The sequence below is a fragment of the Triturus cristatus genome, chromosome 7 (genome assembly GCF_964204655.1).
Source record: "Triturus cristatus chromosome 7, aTriCri1.1, whole genome shotgun sequence".
NCBI lineage: Eukaryota > Metazoa > Chordata > Amphibia > Caudata > Salamandridae > Triturus > Triturus cristatus.
The window spans coordinates 1,790,626,224-1,790,645,749 of NC_140590.1; the positions used below are offsets into that span (position 1 = coordinate 1,790,626,224).

General features: G+C 40.8%; 1 protein-coding gene across 1 annotated transcript; it reads left to right on the top strand.

Moving 5' to 3' along the window:
* The first annotated feature begins 18,016 nt into the window (after positions 1-18,016).
* On the top strand, positions 18,017-18,943 carry LOC146813144 (olfactory receptor 5V1-like). The gene has a single exon (XM_085614715.1). It carries the CDS (start codon positions 18,017-18,019, stop codon positions 18,941-18,943), a length of 927 nt encoding a protein of 308 aa, XP_085470841.1.
* The last annotated feature ends 583 nt before the right edge of the window (positions 18,944-19,526 follow it).

The following is a 19,526-nucleotide window of genomic DNA, read 5'->3' on the forward strand; positions in this document are numbered from 1 at the left end:
ACACATTCACTGGATGATGTCATCAGTGATGTCATCAGTGATGTCATTTGAGATGTCATCAGTGATGTCATGAGTGATGTCACTGACCATGTCATGAGTGATGTAATATGTGACGTCATCGGCAGTGCATTGCGGGCGCGCAAGTTATAGTTAGCTGAACTAACTATAACGGGGGAATTTCAATGGTTTTGTACAAGTGAAAAGTCCAGCTAACTATAAGACCCCTGAAACCTATGGTTTTTTCAGTGAATATATATATATATATATATTTTCTGCATTGTGGGTATTTTGGGGGGAGAAGTTCTCTTTGCATATCTTCATATTAAGTTGTATTGCTCCTCTTTGGATTTTGTAAAAATGAATGGTCAGCATTCTTTTAAGATTTCCACACTCCAATCCAAACTGGATACAGACTTAATTATCACCCCAAGCTTGCAGTAACATCAGAACTGTCCTTATGCACCCCCCTTAGGTCTAATATGTGAATTACTGGGGCCTGAGTTGGGTGCTTTTAAGTTTGCTCACTTTCAAATATACATTTCTGCCTAGCTGGCTGAGCCAATTCCAGGTGCAGAATGATATTTGATTTGGTGGAAAAAAAAAAATCAATCTTAGTTTAAATTGTGTTTTTATTGAATACGTTCACATTTTTTTATATATTTTCTAGATAAGCTTGAAAAGGTTTATTAAGTTGCCCACTCTTTCTCTTCTGTGGTTGTTTCATAATGATCATTCAGCTGTGGAGCTGAAATTCAAATTTGGACCATTTCAGGTATAACGTTGTCATTATGTTGGAGTTTTAGAAGAGACTTCAGGAGGATAGTTGTCTGCATTGCTTCTTTCTAATTAGATTGAGTGCTTATATTTTCTTTATCTAATGATTTATTTGGTTATTTAATTTTCACACAGTGTATTGCCCCACTGTAAAAAAAAATGCTGCCATTACTTTGATTGTTAATTCCCATTGCTCAATTAGTCATTTCTATCGAAGTCCTACATATGACTTGATTTCTCAACTCCTTTTCACTCTGTATCCATGCAGCTATCATTGTATGTAATATACTAGGTAGTGTTTCAATTTTTTTCGAATGTTTCTCAGCTGATGCAATGGTTTGTGAAAGAGATATTATCATGGATCTTTGTTTCCTCAGAACTTGCCACTGGTGGGTGGGAAACAACCTTTACAATGCAGTCATTACATCTCACTACATTTACAAAGCAGTCATTACATCGCAACATCCTTCACTACGCATGTCATTACAACGCAGCCGTTACATTGCATATCACTACAATGTATGACACTACAACGCATGTCACTAAAATGCAGGCATTACATCGCATGTCATTACAATGCATACCATTACAACGCATAGTACCCCTACACTATTCAACACTTACCCTACTGTTGCACCCCCTGGAGTTAGAATAGTAATTTTAACCCCTACACTATCCAACACGTACCCTACTGTTGCACCCCCTGGAGTTAGAATTGTAATGTTTACCCCTACACTATCCAGCAATTACCCCACTATTGCACCCCCTGGATTTAGAATAGTAATTTTTACCCCTACACTATCCACCACTTACCTTAAATGCAATGTAATGATATGCGGTGTAATGGTATGTGTTGTAAAGGTATAATGTGATGTAATGGAATGCGTTGTAAATGTAGTTTAAAAAAATTAGTTGTAATGGCATGTGATGTAAAATGATGTGTTGTGTAAAGGATGTTGTGATGTAAAAACTGCGTTGTAAAGGCATGCGGTGTAAATGTATGTGTTGTAACGTCATACATTCCTGGTGGGTTGTTTTTAAATTCTTGAAATTGCATTGCTATCCGTCAATGTTTGTCAATTTTTGTATCCAATTTTAGGGATTAACCTATTCAGTGCATCCTCAGTGTTAAAAGAGTAGTCATTTAGTTCAGGGCTCTGCTAGAGTATTGGTTGTTTCCTGAATCTCCCAGAGACTCCCATTTTCAGTCTCGGAGTAGTCCAAGCTCTGCAGTTCCTCAAGACTAGTTCACTATGTGGTTTGTAAAACACACCAAATTGACTCATCTCTAAGCATTTAACTTTTCAGTATTTTACTAAACTCCTTTTCACTGCTTCCAAAGCTACATAGTTAGACGCAATGTGTGACAGAATATGGAATACACCTGTATTGTTTTCCCCATTCCTCTTAGATTTTAGCCATAGTAGAGGATTGGGCATATCAGAATTATTTGTGCACTCCTTTTTGTTCGTATTCAGAAATCTCAATTGTCCTCCCTGATCTCCAAAGTTGTTTGTTTTTTCAATTTCCTCAACTCATGACATTGTCTACAAAACTGTCCTTTGGTTTAATTTGGAACCTTTTTAACGTTACCACTATCCGAGAAATTACTTGTTATAGTTTCCAGCCAGTGTTTTTGTAACCTGCGAGATAGGTAACTGAAGAATGGGATTTTCATTGCGCACTTGCATTTGCATCCTCAACTGCTTATGTGCTCCTTGTGTTGTGTCAACCAGCTCCTTTGGCTCCTGCTGTCTTCAAATCAGATTCTAATTTTGGGTTTTGCTGGGAGTTACCATGGGATGTTAGTCTCTGTTCCAGATTGTGATCTGTACTTCCTTTCATTCCAAGTTAGTGTGTCAAATTTAATTTTAATAATGATTTTGGAGGCAATTAAATTGATTTTATATTTATCGTTGCACCAGTAAATGAATTCCTACTTCTTTATTTTTGTTTTAAGGTTTCCTAGTTTCATTTTTTCCTTGACTGTGATAATACCTTCCAGGATGCAGATTTGCTCTGGTTGAGATTGTTGCTGCACTTATTCAATAATTCTTTAAGGATTTGTTTGCCCCAGTTGCTCCTTTCAGAGCCAGATTGCACTTTAAGAGCTTAGTTTTATCTCTGGTCTATTGTGTATTATGGGTGTTTATCATCTAACACATAAAATAAAATTATCCCAAAGAGTGAAGGAAATGAAGAACAAATGAAGAACCCATCACACCCAAACTTGGTAGGCACACATCACACTAAACCTCCTTGATCCACCCACACCTTCCAGCAGCACAAGCAGATGCCACCACCACCCTGGTGCCAACCTTGACTCACAAGTACCCTATGCTGCGGTAATTCCAGGAAATAGCAGTGTCGTGAGGGAAGCAGTGACCTCCGCTGTGGGGATCTTTCTAACGCCCTTGGCTTCAAGAGCTTTGAAGGGCAGGACACACCCAGTCAAGGCTACTTACGGTGCTCAAGCCACTTCAGTGGTCCCCAAAGGCCCGGGAAAGTGATACAGGCTCCATTTCAGGACCTGGTTCAGGCCCAGAAGCCAAAGTTGGCCTACAGTCATGTCCGATGTAACAGCCCAACAGCAGCAGTCAAAATCCCTATCTCAGGCAACCAGTAGTTGCAACTATCCAGAACTCAAATCCAAACCAACCTGCTGCTGCCGTATCCGGCATCCATGTCCTCTCTACTCCACCTCCTATTCTCAATCTCTTTATCAGATCATGCCAGGTAGACGGGTACATTATCAGTTGACACGGAGAGTTGCTTGTGGCTTATGTATGTCAGGTAAGCTGTGATGGGTCTCTGTCTAGTTTATATTGTGTGCTGTACATTCTTGGTTTTATTTGTTGTATCTTTTTGGTATATTCCCCTGATCTGGTTTCTGTTTCTGAGTATTCTAAGTACTTATACTTTGGTCCATTATTTACTTGTCTCCACTGTTTTTAGTGTTATATCTTCCCCAATGTATGTCATATTGTTCTTTTGTGAGCTTGTGAATAGTGAGTTTAACAAACTTGTTGGTATGTCTATGGAAAGAGTGCCTGAAATGTTAAGGTTTTGTATGCCATCATCCGTAAGTGATTTTGCCTTATTTGTTTGATTTACTTCTTATTTTTTCAAGAATTTAAGTTTTTCTGAGAGTGATTGTTTTGTGAGTGGGAACTCTTTGCTATTTCTGTAAATTATTTTGTGATATTTGGGTTTTTAATAGTGATCTATGCTGTGTAGCATGCATAAGTATGTGGCTAATATTCATTCCCATATTGTCATTACTGCTTGTATAACTATTGCTAATATGTTATCTAATTTGGTGTGTGTAATTTCATCAATGTTTTCCATTTCAGTGAGGATTGTTTCTAAAAGGGTAATATCAGTAGTTGTTTTTATTGTGTTTTTGTGTTGTTGTTCTTCTATGAAGTTGTTTGTTGTGTTTGTGTTGGAATCGTGAATCTACCTGGTAGTCATTGTTGGGGCAAAAAATGGTTAATGCTGCTCTCAACTGATCTTTGAGAATAACATTTTTCACCACACATGTTCTTCAGTTCACCTAAAAGGTGTTTGTCAACTTAGTTATTCAGCTTTTGGTGATGCATGTTTTGTTTTTCTCTAGCCACTTTGTCACTCCAGTGGTACGGAAACTGATTTCACCGCCTTCTTCAGGCAGAAGTCAGCTATGATTTATTTAGCAGTGTCACCTATTCCCAGTCAAATTGCCTGTTTTGTATTGTATAGTGAGGAAGCTAGGACAGGCTTTTTCCCTATGTTTATTCTGATGCCCGGTTGATCTGTGCTTTAAAGCAATCCTTCAGGGGTCTCAAGCATTTGCAATGCAATAGGTCTTGCATTTACGAGACTTTGAGTTATTGGCATTGTAAATGACAATGCCTTTTATTGATGTGTAATTTTTCAAACAGATGAATAAAAGGTAGTGCCATTTACAATGCCAATAGCTAAACTCTCCCAAATGCAAGACCTATTGTATTGCAAATGTGTTTGGCATTAGGAGAGAGCGTGTCCTGCCTTTTCCTGCCTGCAAGAGCAGGCATGAGAAAGCAATTTGAGAAAAATGTGCTCTGAGGCTACAATTAAAGCCTACAAAGCAACAACACACATACCAGGGGGTGTCCTAATGGGAGGTTACAAAATGGGAAAAGGCAGTACTAAGGAGGGACTACAAAGTCTAATATCAATGAAAAGCCACAGTTTAAATGGACAATGACACAAGCCTATGAAAAATACAGGTGGAGAGTGGGCAGAACTTCTTGTCCATACCTGAACACAGCATGCCTCGTAGAACAGCGCATGCCCTGCCCAGGCTCGACCTAAAAAGGCTCCCAGCTCTTGCAATGCCTTATGACTTCTCATATGTCAAAAAGAATACTGAGTTCAGAGAGCCAACAACTCTTAGTCGCCCCAAGGATCAAGAGAACAAGATGCATTGGTAGTTGCTTTGCATTGAGGTTACCCAAGCTTTGGAATGCCTCTCCCAGCACACATCAGCCTGGGCAAATCATAAATTAGCTTCAGAAAAAAGTTCAAATCCTACCTAATTTAATCATTAGACATGCAAAAGAGTGTGTAGTAGTGTTTTATTACCAGTGTTGGGAGGTCCGTTAGGTAGCCATGCACTATGTAAATAGATGAATGAATGATGGTAGACATATCTCAGTGTTGGTCAGAGGTTAATGGGCATGCTTCTAATGATGCTAGGCATGCAGCGACTATAAGTGTTTCCAGTATGGGGCGGTCTCATGCCACTGTGCTGGTTATTAGGCGTGTCCTTGATGATGCTAGACAGTGTTACCTGTGTGGGCGGGGTCTCATGGGATGTTAGACACATCACTGCGCTGTAGATTTATGTAGCTAGGCTTAAGGTGCCATCACATATTGTCAGAGCTGAATCTTAGCTCGTTACAAGATAACGGGGAACAACCTTTACAACGCAACTTTTACAACGCACTACCATTACAACGAAACTGTTACAACACGAGTGCATTGACAACGCAGGACATTACAACGCAAGTCTTTACATCGACTTGCACTAGATGGCGTGCTAACATTAAAAATAGTGTAGTTTACTATCCCAACACCTTCCCTACTGTTACGTGGACTGGAGTTGGAATAGTAAATTACACTTTTTTAATGTTAGCACGCCATCTAGTGCAAGTCGATGTAAAGACTTGCGTTGTAATGTCCTGCGTTGTCAATGCACTCGCGTTGTAAAACTTTCGTTGTAACAGCATGCGTTGTAACAGCATGCGTTGTAACATCATACATCCCAAGATAACAGGTGCATGATGGGAAATTTCCATTATACAGTAAGTGGTGTCTGTGTGGTGGTTCTAAAGACCCCATACACTGTTTTGTAACAAAACAACATATAGGCTCTAGGACTGGCTTCACTATGCTTCAAGAGACAGCATATTATTCAGAATATTATACTGTTACATTATGCTGCACATTCTGAGACATCATCTCAATACTTTAACCTTCTGAATACAATTTGCTGCAAACCTGCGCATTACACAGCAGGTGGTGGGTTATGTGGTAAATGTGGCATTCCACAATAATGGGAAAAAAGCGACATGGTCACAATCGTAGAACTCAAGAATTATATTTTATATTTAATGTTTATAATATATGAATCTTACTCTGTCATGGGTGGGACATCACTTTGCTGTATATTAATGCATGCAGATAACATAATAAAGCACCGTGCCTCTGTATAGCTAGTTGACACGCGACACTGAACTACATTGTCCTTCAATCAATGGACAACTCATAGCACTAACCCTCACTTACTGAACGTATTTATTTGTTTATTTTGCATTTTTATGTAGAACGGGCATTACCCGAAGGTGTCAGAGCGCTGTTTAATGACACATGTTTTGTTACAAAAGATGCAAAGTTGCAAGCAGTTGCTAGCTAAGATCATTACATACGGCACAAAGTGGTGGGTAGAAACATAGGGATGGTTATTTATTTTGATCACTGCAAAGGCCTGGTCCTTCAATCTGTTAGAGGATGTAGGGGGGTGTAGGTGGAGGCAGCAAGGTTAGGTTAGCTTAAACACAGGTAGTGCAGTTAGTATCGGGGAGGGTACATTGCCAGGGGGAGGTTCGCTAAGGGAACAACCGGTAACAAGGAGGTGCTCCCCTCCGCCTTCTACCCACTTTGCATGAACCAGACTTGCTCTCCATGGTGCAGGTACTGGCTTGGTTCTGAGAGCCTGCCGACAGATCCGTTATGCTCCTGGCTCCTCCCTGAGCAGATGCAGTTCTGTATGTAACTAGGAGGAGCTGGACGTGTGGCTACAAGCAGTGTTGGTCTCTTCACAACGGAAGTAGGTGTGGCTGTCATTAGTAACACAAGTATTTTCACTGCAATAGGTGTTAAATTTACTCAAGTTTAAGCTATTGGCAACAATGTGTTTTATTCATGTTTTGAAAACCAAAACATAAAAAAAGGCATTGTCATTTACAATGCCAATAGCTAAAACTCGCTTAAATGCAAGACATATTGCATTTCAAATGGTAGGCATCATAGATGACTGGAGGGAGGTGGGAGGGAGGGAAGGCGGGCGGGTGGGGGGAGAAGGCACTAACAAAGGGAGGGATGCGGTGGTGGTAAACAAGACACGGACAATGGGGTGTTAGCGAAGGCAGGACAACATGGGGTAGGGCAGAGGGGTAAAGAAGGCACAGACAACATTGGGTAAAGAAGGCACGGCCAGGAGTGGCCCAGAGGGAACATGGCAGCCAGCTAGTAAGCAGGTCGCGAGTCGTTTGCTCTCCCGTTCTCCGTCTTCTGATGTCAGAGCCGAGCACGCCCATTAAAAGTGAAACAACATAGCTGGGCTATACATGTTATGATATTGTAGCTGCATTCGGGCGTTTATCTGTGTCCCCTTACCGTGGAATCCAGAGCTCCGTTCCCGCTGCTTCCCGCGTCTCCCGTGCTGCCTCTTGCGCTGCGGGCTCAGATAGAACGGTCTGCGAGGGGTTAGCTTGATCTTGTTGCATTTGCGCTAGTGGTTTGCTTTCGCATACGAGCTGTTTTGGACCTCCTGCTATCCGTGGTTGGAGTGGAGCTGGGTAGTCAGAGAGAGAGGGGAAGCACATTCGATGTGCTATGGAGCAGCAGAGCAGCAGAGGAGCAGCGGAGGAGGCTGGATTGGATTGAGGGTTGGGTCTCCATTCCTATCATTCCTATCACTGTACAGTTCGGTAAGGGCCTGGTAGGAGCGATAACTCCATTAATATAAAGTTTGAATGTGTACAGGATTGGCACTTTCGTTTTTTAGGGCAGCGGGGACATAAGCTGAGTGTCGGCTCACACGGCGCTTCACTTATGCTCAGTTTTCTGGCAGTACGCTGGTGCACCATAGAGGAACCCCCCAAGATTAGCTGGTTGGGTAATCAACTCTTCTACAGCAATCTTTACGCCCTGCCCTAATTATAACACGGAGGCAGTTATAAAAGCGAAAGATACCTCAGGAAGTACCTGTTTCCGACCCAACTCTGCCATATGCAGGCACCGGATAAATACAACAGTTAAACCAAGGCATGAGCCTATACATCACCACATGGGGTAGATAAATTGCAATCTGGACAGCAATATGTACGGCTTGAAGGAAAAGGGAGAGAGTTGAATAAACAGTCGCACAAGGGGGTAGTGTTGAACTCAACTGATCCGATACCCGGTGTGCCCACTACTGAGACCCCACAGGGAAGAAGGTACAAATTAAGATCACAACATTTTCTGGGGAAAGAGCCTCCTTTACAACAGCCCATTCTACCTACACAACCTGCACAACTTACACAACCCTCCCAGATTACCGAAACCCTAATAAATAGTTACAAATATAAGAAGCCCCCAACCAGAGCAGGGAAACGTACTCCCGTAAAAGGAAGGAAGAGAGATAAAAATGAAGCCCTCTCGAAAATAACGCCGTCACTTAGGTCTTACTTCACGGCTAACCCACAGGGCAATAAGGATCAAGGTAAACAGGCCATGTCAGCTGCAGATAAATCTCTGGCTCTGAACTTTGTCATCTCCCTCTCAAATCGATTCTCCATACTTAGCGAGACAGCCTCTATGGCCTCCAAAATGGGGGGGAGCTAGCCAAGCAAGGCAAGTAGAATCTGGGGGTGCGTCTTCAGAAGCTACAGAGCAGATCTCAGAAGGTGTAGGGCAGAACTCAGAAGGGGTAGAGCAGAGTTCAGACTCAATACACGGGATGCTAAGACAGTTATCGGCGAAGATCGGAGTCCGTTTCTCCACCTCAGAGGTTAATCAGAGGAAGATACAAGATACCTGCACCAGCTTAGAAGAAAATCTAACAGCACTAACACATCGGTTGGAGGCGCTGGAAAACAAAGTGGGGGAACTTGGCCAGGAGGTTAAGGACAACTTGCAGGAAGTGGTCAGGTTAAAAGAGAGAGAGCGGGACTTGGCTGAAAGACTGGAGAGACTTGAAAACATCTCAAGAAGGGACGACATAAAGATATTAGATTAAAAAGAAGGGTTGGAAGGCGATAACTTAAAAGCATATATCATAGACATGCAGGTAAAAGCATTCCCCCAGCTCGCCTCAGCATCAGTTTGGGAGAACGAAATTCAGCGTGTCCATAGAGACCCTTTTAGGTTAAACCCAGCACGGAAGAAACCGAGGAAGATCTTAGTATGTATTCAATCCTATCTCCTGAAGGAGCAACTTCTGGGGGCTGCCCTTAAACTTAAATCTATTCAGGTCAACGATACCTCCTTCAAAATACAGTCTGATATTTCCAGGGTAACAGAAGATAGGAGGTGGAAACTAGGGAAGCGGATGGACGCTTTGAGAGAGCAGGGGGCACAGGTGCAGCTGAGATTCCCAGCTTTTCTGAAAGTTCTTTGGGCCAACAAGATGTACAATTTCAGATTTTTGGAAGAAGTAGACAGCTTCTTGGAACTAATTAAAACTAGCTTGTAGGTTCTTTCTTTTGTTTTATTAGATTAAGAGAACTCAGCTCTGTATTTCCTTTTTTTCATGTTAGGAGACGGGAGGGCCACGACTCATAAGGCAATAAATATTGCCAATGGTTAGACAGGGAGGGTTCCCAAGGGTGGGTCAGGAGGGTGGTAAGGAGTTAGGGTGGCACAGGGGGGTTTGCACGTTTGTTGGTGGGGAGCATTGGGAAAAAATAAAAATAAAGTAACACTAATAATAAACTCATGTGACATAATAACCTCCAGTAGTCTTAGCAGAGGGTGGGATCAGGCCAAATATGGTGGGTAGATTTTTGCAAGGAGCAAAATGGAATCTGGGGCTTTTAAACTGGAATGTCAATGGCATGAGAGTTAAAAGAAGACAGCGCCTGATTCTCCAGTATTTAAAAAATAGCTCGGCCAGTATTCTTATGATTCAGGAGACCCATCTTTTGCAATCAGAGTGTAAAGCGTTATTTGGTAAGCTAAGGTGGGTGGATAAGATTATAGCCTCAGTCCAGTTATGCTGCTCGAAAGGGGTAGCCATTATCCTTAAATCAAATTCAGGGATTGAGCTTATTAACCCCTTCAGTGCCCATGACGAGATAGTCTCGTCATGGAGCGCGGTTGCGCTGTGCCCATGACGAGACTATCTCGTCATGAACCCCGCCCGCTAATGAAACGCCCGGCACAGGGCGTGGAAAGGGCGGGGCACAGAAGGGGTTAAATCTCAGGTAGATATAAGAGGCCACTGGGTTATTGCGGAAATAAAATCTCAGGGCAGTAAATATACCATAGTCAGTTTTTATGGTCCCAATCAGGATGATACAAGGCCTTTAAATAATCTTTGTTTCGCCCTGGCTGATTTTGAGGCCCCTTTGATAATGGGAGGAGACTTTAATGTACTCTTAGACAACAAGCTGGATTGATCCCCCTCCCCCGGATACAGATTGCTGCTCCGCGCGTTAAAGCCCATCTTATGTCCACTGTCAAAAATCTGAACCTGTGTTATGTATGGCGGAAAAAAAAGGGTGAAGTTAGCGAATATTCTTTTTATAGTAAAAAGAACTCTCACTATTCCAGGATAGACAATATATTTATGGATCACTCAGAGCTGGACAAAGTAAGCCTAATTGAATATTTGCCTATTCACATTTCTGATCATGGTGCTATACTCCTCAATTTGGATCTCCCTCAAGAGCTCCCCTTGAGGAGATGGACCCTAAACAGGAGATTTCTTTTGTCGCCTTCTACTCCAGGCTTTCTGAAATATGAATCTGCTAGTTTCTTACAAGATAATTTGGGGTTGTCATCTCTGTATAATGTTTGGGATGCTTTTAAGGCCTGGCTGAGGGAAATTTTAAAGGGGGCAATGACGGGATGGTCTAAGGCAAAGAAGAAAGAGTTGGCCGAACTAGAAGCACAAATAATAAGGTAAAGTTTAGACGCCTTTCCGGTATAGAAAATGAAAATGTAATAAAGAGACTGGAAGAACTACAGTTAAAATTCAGGCTTAAGTCTGAAGAGATCTAGCTACAAAAATGGGAAGCTAGCAAGATGAGGGATTTCGAGCAGGGGGAGAACTGAGGCAAACTCTTAGCTATAAAGAGCCAAATTGATAGATCTCACAACTACATCAGTAGGAATAAAATTCACATGCACGTCACTGAGGCTAAAGATAAGATAGAACAGGCTTTTGTGCAGTTCTTTCAAGAGCTATATCAAGAAGATTTACATAATGTGGAAGAACATATGGATAGTTGGCTCACAGAAAAGCAACTTCCAAAGTTATCTGAGGATAGCCAAAAATTTCTTAAGTCAGAAATAACCGGGAGTGAGATATTCACGGTCTTAGACAGAGCCACAAAGGGGAAAGCCCCAGGCCCAGATTCAATCCCAATTGAGGTTTATTCCTTATTGAGGGCTGAGGTTTTCCCAGTTTGGTTGAAGTTATTTAATGATATTCTAGCCAGATACTTGGGTGGTGCAGTTATATCACTGATATTAAAACCTGGGAAGGATCCAACTGAATGCCAGTCATACCGGCCGATCTCCTTATTAAATGCCGATTATAAGGTTTTCATGGAATCCTGAATAATTGACTGTCTAAGATTGTAGGACCAATTATTCATGAGGATCAGAAGGGCTTTCTCCCGGGCAGGCAGATGTCGGAGCTGGTATATACCCTAATTGGGGCGGCTGACCTACCAGTCTCACTGGGCTTCCCTCTTTCCATTATTACAGTTGATGCCGCCAAAGCCTTTGACTGTGTGAATTGGCATTTTTTAGACAGGGTTCTGAAGGCTTTTGGTTTTGGCGAAGAGTTTAGAGAAGTACTTAAGAAAATATATAGGTCACCGTACGCCCAGATCTTGGTTAACGGCAGCCCCTCTCCTATTGTTAAAATAGGCCGCGGAACTAGGCAGGGCTGCCCATTGTCCCCTATTCTCTTTGATTTATATATCGAACCTTTTTCCCAGAGCCTACGACAGAATAGGAAGATATCTCCTTTTGTAATAAATGGGTTTGAGAAAGTAGCGCTCTATGCGGACGACCTGGTTTTATTGTCTTCAAACGTCACTGTCACACTCTCAGAGCTTATGGTCGAAGCACAGTCTTTTGGGAAACTCTCAGGTTATAAGATAAATGAAGATAAAACCGAGATTATGGCATGGAACATCCCTGATTATGAAATTAATTTTGCCAGGGAGCTCAGATATCTCGGAGTAACAATCACTCAAGAACTTGATAAAATCACAAAAACTAATCTAGATAGGGTCTCTAAAGAGGTTGATGCTTTATTGAAAAGATGGCAGAGTATACCACGCTCTCACTATGGAAGGGTTAACCTTGTACTCCCAAAATATACTTATCTGTTTAACAATATCCCTCTAGTGTTTGCAAAAGCAGATTTGCTCCAAATTCAGGGCAAGATCTCCTCCTTTATATGGGCAGATAAAGGGATCCACTTGTCCTGGAAAAATTTAAGGCGTAAACTGCAGTATGGGGTTATGGGTTTACCTGACCTACAGTTATATTGTTGGGCTTACCAATTGAAAAATTGTAGGATGTTATTGCTTACTCCAGACAACTCATTAAATGGGAGCATGTTCAAAGCCATGTTAGTCGGCACAGAGGAATCAGGATTTATGTACAAATTTGGCTCTAAATTTTTCAAAAAAGTGCGTCTGAAGACCCTACGTATGGCGGCCAAATTATGGTCGGGTTGTCGAGACTGCTTGGCACTTTCATATTATAGTGATTGGACGCCTGTGTGGGACTCCCCCGGAACTCCAGAGTGTCTTTTGGACGTTTTAGCTCATCCCTTAATAGAGGCTGGAGTTACGTACTGGAAGGACATTGTAGCGGGTAATGAATGTCATTCCTGGGATTTTTGGAACAACACCACCAGAAGTACCCTCTCGAGGTTTGAATTTTACCAGATCGCTTCTTAGTGTAAGGGACAATGCTGGTCTTTATCGGATAAAAGCCCCATGGAAAGTGATTTACAAGATGTGGCCCGAGGAAAAAACAAGTGTCCCTCTGGTATATTCATCTTCTAGCTGCAGCAGATAGAAAGATGGATAAGCTCGACTTTGGGAAAACTACTTGCCGAGCGAGGAGCTAGATGACATATGGCAAGTATCTATAGATACACTTTACTCGTTAATTAAATCTGCTGCACTCAGGAAGAACCACTTTTTCACAATCCACAGGTTATATTGGTCCCCTCTCAAAATCTTGAGAATAAGGGGTGGTGGAGAAGCAAGATGTCTCAGATGTGGCGGCTCCGTGAATGCAGATGACATCCACATATTTTCCTCCTGTTCCAAGTTACAAGAATTTTGGAAACATGTGGGTAAGACCATTTTGAGGGTGCTGGGTTCCGCTGTGGAGGTAAGCCCGTCTCTTATTCTTATTGGCATAATTTCTTATTCTGGGGGGTGTATCTCCTGAATTGGTTGAAATATAAGTTGGTGTTTTACTTGATCCTCCTGGCTAGGAGAGAGATATGTAAATTGTGGCGTCAGGTGGCACCACCTTCCTGGAATGCCTGATGAAATTCTGTCACATACTTTAGAGCTTTAGATCAAAGGGTAAATGCTTATAGAGAGAGACCTGGCACTGGGTTATTCTGGAACTTGTTGGACGAGACATCCATTGACTAGATTAGATTAGATCAAGGTATCCGTTAAGTTCCAATGATTAAAGCCTCTTGGTCAGCTCAGGATGTGTATTTTGGGGTATCCCTGAATGAACAACAGCTGAGACTGAAACCACCAAGTCATTAGCACTAGCGGTGGATCAGGTCGAGAGGTTGCTATGGCTACGGAGGTCAAAAGAGGAAATAAAAAAAATTAAAAAGAAGGCACGGACAACAGGAGGGAGGGTGGGGTTGTAAACAAGGCACCAAAGCTGGACATGAAACTGGATAAAGAAAATAGTGCTTAAAGACTAAATAACAGGTACCATGTAACAACCGAAGTAAAAGGGCCAGTCACCATGGTAGGTGACAAACGAAGATGAGGCAGTACTAAGGAGGGACTAACAAGCCTATTTACGAATCAGAAGCCAGCAAGTAGGATGGACAGTGACAAAAGCCAATTGCATATATGGTCGGAGAGTGGCGGGGCTTCTATTCCCTATTCCACTACAACAGGTCTCGCAGAGCAGCGCATGCGCACTGGCTCAACCTAAAAAAGACAGCCTCTGTAATGTAGTGGAAATGGAAATAATGCAGAAAGGAGTTTTACCAGATGTATTTCTTAATGATCTAATCACAGCTTTAAGGTATTTTTACTGCGTGAGCCATGCAGCACTTGTCCTTAACATGTATGTGAGAAGTCTTGTTCATAATATTCGGAACCGCTGAGTCTTGTTGAGGTGAACCTTGTCAGAGAAAATTCTCGGTCTCTCTGATACTTCAGTTAATCTATTTAAATTAACCTTGGGGCTTGTTTTCTGAAGCTGACAAGAAAGTCTGTTTTCATTGCAGCTGTTTTCTTGTCAGCTGGTAGAGGGAAAATGGAGCTGTGCATGTGTGTGAAATGTTATGGTGGAAGTCGCCAATTATAGGTTATGACAAGCCACTTCCGACATTTTCCCCTATTACAGGTGCATCATGAAATTCCTTGTAAAAAGAAAATTAAGCAATTCTCATCAGAAGGACATTTCAGCATCCTTATGATTATGTGGTGAAATATTACACTTTACTGGCCTAATGCTTGATAATCACAAACATGTTCAAGTGCATTTCCCACACTTCATATTTAACTTGCATCTGGGAGGTTCAGATGGAACTGCTGCAGAAAATGTGGGAGTGAACCCCACATAGAACTATATCTATCAATAGTTTACCCATGTGGATATTTCCTAAACTTAATCTGTTATATTTTGCTTGTTTGCAACACACACACACCTAGGGCTTTGAAAACAGTCATTGTTGTTTTTTTGGGTTATTTCATACTTGAACGTTACCACATGCACGAAAGGAATGTTAGTAAATTCCCCACATATGTGTACTTTAAGAACAGATATAAATGTGACCTATGAATATTTTAAGATAAGTCTGTTTGTGAGAAGTGTACCATGTGTTTCCATTTGAGAGAAATATGTTTGTCTCACCAGCAAGGTTTCACCTTTAGACGTAGTCACTTTTGGAAGTCAAAATCACACATGTGGCAAGGCTAGAGGCCAAAGATGGTCTCGCTAGCGAGGTCCTGCTACAGCACTTTTTAGTTTAACAAAAAACACAGAATGGGGAGAATCCGGTTATCTTGGGCAAGCCTCAGTGTGTAGTCCCAGTCCTACAGTGGTGTAATCAGTCCCACATTTCTACAAGTGCTGGAATGTTTTTCCTTGTCAGTCCAGCAGGCTCTATCTCCTTAGGAAAGGCCTATCTCTTGAAGGATCCAGTCCTTTGTGGTCAGCTTGGCCTTCTTGAAGGCAGGCAAATAGCAGACGAACCACTTAACCTTCGAAGAACAGTTTCAGTTGCTGGATTCAGGAGTACTTGAGTCTGTGAGTGAGTCATCTGTTTTTCAGCAGAAGTCATATTCCAACAGGTCCTTCTTCAGTGCCATATAGTCTTGAAGTACAGTTTAATAGACCAATTGGACAAAACCAACTGTAAAAATAAAAAATAAAACAGCAGAAATAAGGGCCAGGAAATCTGAACATTTAGGGTTGACCATGTACAAAAGGTGCATTTGCTACACCAGGGCAAAATAATGGACATAGATGTAAATATTAATATCAGAAATGACATGGTTTGTCCAAAAACAAAATACAATTAGTGCCACCACCTTGGACCACAGTCTAGGTAAATAAACATACAACATACATTTTCTAGCTATGTAAGCTAATCATATTCAAGGATTTATGTGCATCAAAAAAGAGAAATCATGCATAAACATCTGGCCCAAAACATATGCAAGATTTGATTGCCGTCATAGAAGGAATTGCACAGAACCTCAATTTCACATGGTTAGTAGAGGAAGAAAAGTTTTTTGAAGAAATATTTTTGGTGTTGGAAAATGGGCAATTATTTCTATCATTTCCAATTGCATGATTGATATTTGAGCCACTGACGTAATTGCACTAGCAGTAAAACATGCCACTGTCATTGACCTAGTATTTGTATTTTAGTGATTATCATCTACCCATATTCAATATGTAGACATTCTGAAGTTACATCTGTTTGTGGTAGTTGGTTTATAACATTTTAGGGTGATGCTCTACTTAAAATGTATGATAATCAGACGTTATCTGTGTTTGTAAATCTTTCCTACAAATTTTAGAAACTGTGAACAAGATTTACGATAACTGGTTGAATTTTGCACCAGTAAAGAACCTTACAATTCGACCTCTTTTCTAATGGGTCGACTTGTAAAACTCCAGTTTGGAGTGAGTGGGAATCTGACCTACCTCCTGTATATAAATGAGGTTGGTCACAAATTAGGACTCACTCAGAATCAAGGCCTTACAGGGATGGTGGCCTGCTAAGGTCAGAAGACCACTACATCTGTGATTGCTGTTCCGTAACGGAAATGGAGCTGAATTTTGTTTTCACTCAAAGTTTTTTCTTGTTGACAGTGGTCCCTTGGAACTGAGGTAAAAGTGGCCAGACACCTATGATTGAATTTGTACATTTGAAAATGCATATTTGTGGTCAAAAATGCTGAAAAGGAGCTTTTGCAATCGTAAACTTGCTTCTCACATCGGACCCTGTTATCTGTTATCTGTTAGTTTGTGCAGAAGATTCAAGGACAGAAAGCCTTATATTTCAGAAATTGCAAAATGAGAATTTAATTACAAACAAATGCTTTTCCTTGATGTATGAAGGACTCTTTTGGTGGTCCAAGACTGCAAGGAATATCAATTCAACGTTTGATGTGAAAGCTACTGATGTAGGGCCTGATCTAGAGTTAATCTGACCTGTTAATGCATGAAAAACGTGACGGCTGCCCCATCCACCATATTGCAAGTGCAATGTGTCCAATGGCACTTATACAATAGACGAGATATCAGTCATGTTTGTGACAAAGTAACCTACAGAACGAACGCTAAAACAGGCCCTTAATGTTCATTTGGTCATTGTCAGCAGAATAGATATAAACAAGGAAATGAGTGAAGAGGTACAATAGGTAGTGGACTTCCCCTCCTCTGTAAATTATTAAAAATCAAACAAAGTCTAACTTTTAGGCTTTTAGGTATTTTTTAATCCCATCATATCCACTCAGACCCTACCACTCTCATCACAGATAGCATCAATTTACTAACAAGTGCTCCCTTGTCGTCATCTGTAGTATGATGCCCCATCCCGCAGTGGGGAGGGAAGAACCCGACGATAAAGCATGCCACCAAGGGACCTTTTGGTGGTGGGTTATTTTAACAAAACAGTGTGTTTTTCCTGTACAAACTTAGGAAAACTGACCAGCTTTCTCTAATACTGAAGAAAGAAGGATAGTAACATGTTTGTAGCTATAGGTTGGACTTTGTTTGGTTTGTCATTGTTAGTAGAATCCCAAATAATACATAGGTACATTTTACAAGAGCATATAATAAGCCTAAAAGTAAAAAGTATTTACATGAAAGCTCACAATGTTTCCTTTAGTAGATTTTATATTTTTGGAAATGTCACACAAAACTCACATTCCCATACTTACCCCTCTGATCCTTTTGCCAATAATTAAATTCATAAGAATTTTGTATTCATTTACAGGGTGTCTTCAGATACAAGCCTTGTTGCATTGCTAGATAAATGAATGAATCAAATATGAGTACAACTGCAGGGTTCTTAATTGTCGGATTTTCAGATTTTAAACAGTTGAAAATTCCACTCTTTTTTGCCCTTTTATTGATTTACTTCATAACTCTAATGGGAAACTTTTTGATCTTGACAATAATACACTCGAACTCAAATTTGCATACAGCTATGTATTTCTTCCTTACACAGTTGTCATTTGTCGACATCATTTTAACGTCAGTCATTTTTCCACAACTGCTTGTTCACTTCTTTGCAAAGGACATGGAGGTTTCTCTCACTGAATGCCTCCTGCAGCTGTATTTTTTCATTTCCCTGCTAACTGCAGAGCTCCTTCTCTTGACAGTCATGGCTTATGATCGGTATGTGGCCATCTGTGTTCCCCTTCGCTACACGACCATCATGAATAAATCGATGTGCATGCGGTTGGCTGCTGGAAGCTGGACAGTGGGACTTTTACTTGGAGTACCACATCCTGTACTAATGTCAAGGTTCTCCTTCTGTGAGTCCCACATCATTAACCACATTTTCTGTGATGTGACAGCACTGTTGAAGATTTCTTGCAGCAGTACTAGCACCATTGAGACTCTTAACTATGTTGATGGTTCATTAGTGACAATGACATCATTTATTATTATCATTATGTCTTATTGCAAAATCACTTCTTCCATCCTGAAAATCAAGTCCAAGACTGGGAAGGAAAAAGCTTTCTCCACGTGTGCCTCACACATCACTGTGGTTGTTTTATTTTATATGTCTATCTTGTCTACATACGTGCGACCAATATCAACATATTCAATGAAAGAAAATAAGATAATGTCTTTGTCATATGTTGCTTTTACTCCCCTATGTAACCCCATTATATACAGTCTGAAAAATACAGAGTTTAAAAAAGCTTTGAAGAAGGCAAAGAGCATAGCATAATTCATTAGCCGAGAGAAAAATGCATTATTTCAGTGACTGAAAAGCAAATTTAAAAGACCAAGCATTTTAATTAGTTATAGTTCAGTTGTATATGTTGTTTGAAATATTTAGTTTATTACACACTGTGGAAAGTGTCTTTTTTAGCATTACAATGCTGTTATGAAGAACCACTTGTTTACAGAAATAAGTTGTGAATGTGTATACCCAGGCCAGTGATTTGATAGATTTGATTTTTCCAAGAATTTACGTTGTTGAACAAATGACAATGTACACCATTAATACATTATAAAATTAACAAAAAAATCTATCAGACGTATTGATACAAACAATTTGAATAAAAAAATGGGAATTATTTCAGCACTCTACATGTGTGTTTTTGCAGGTGTTAAATTATGTACGGGCATGTTTGTGATGAGATTGTTTTTTTGGGTGTGAAATGAAAATATGTTCAATGTTATATTATTTTTTCCTAATTTCCTAATTCTGTGGTGACAAAGCTTCTTGGGCCTGATCATATAAAATGAGGTTGGAAAAGGTAAGTTTGAACATAATTTAGATTGACTGAAGTAATTTGAAACTGAAG

Coding starts and splice junctions, on each gene's coding strand:
- LOC146813144 (XM_085614715.1), top strand. CDS start 18,017: ATGAATGAATCAAATATGAGTACAACTGCAGGGTTCTTAATTGTCGGA.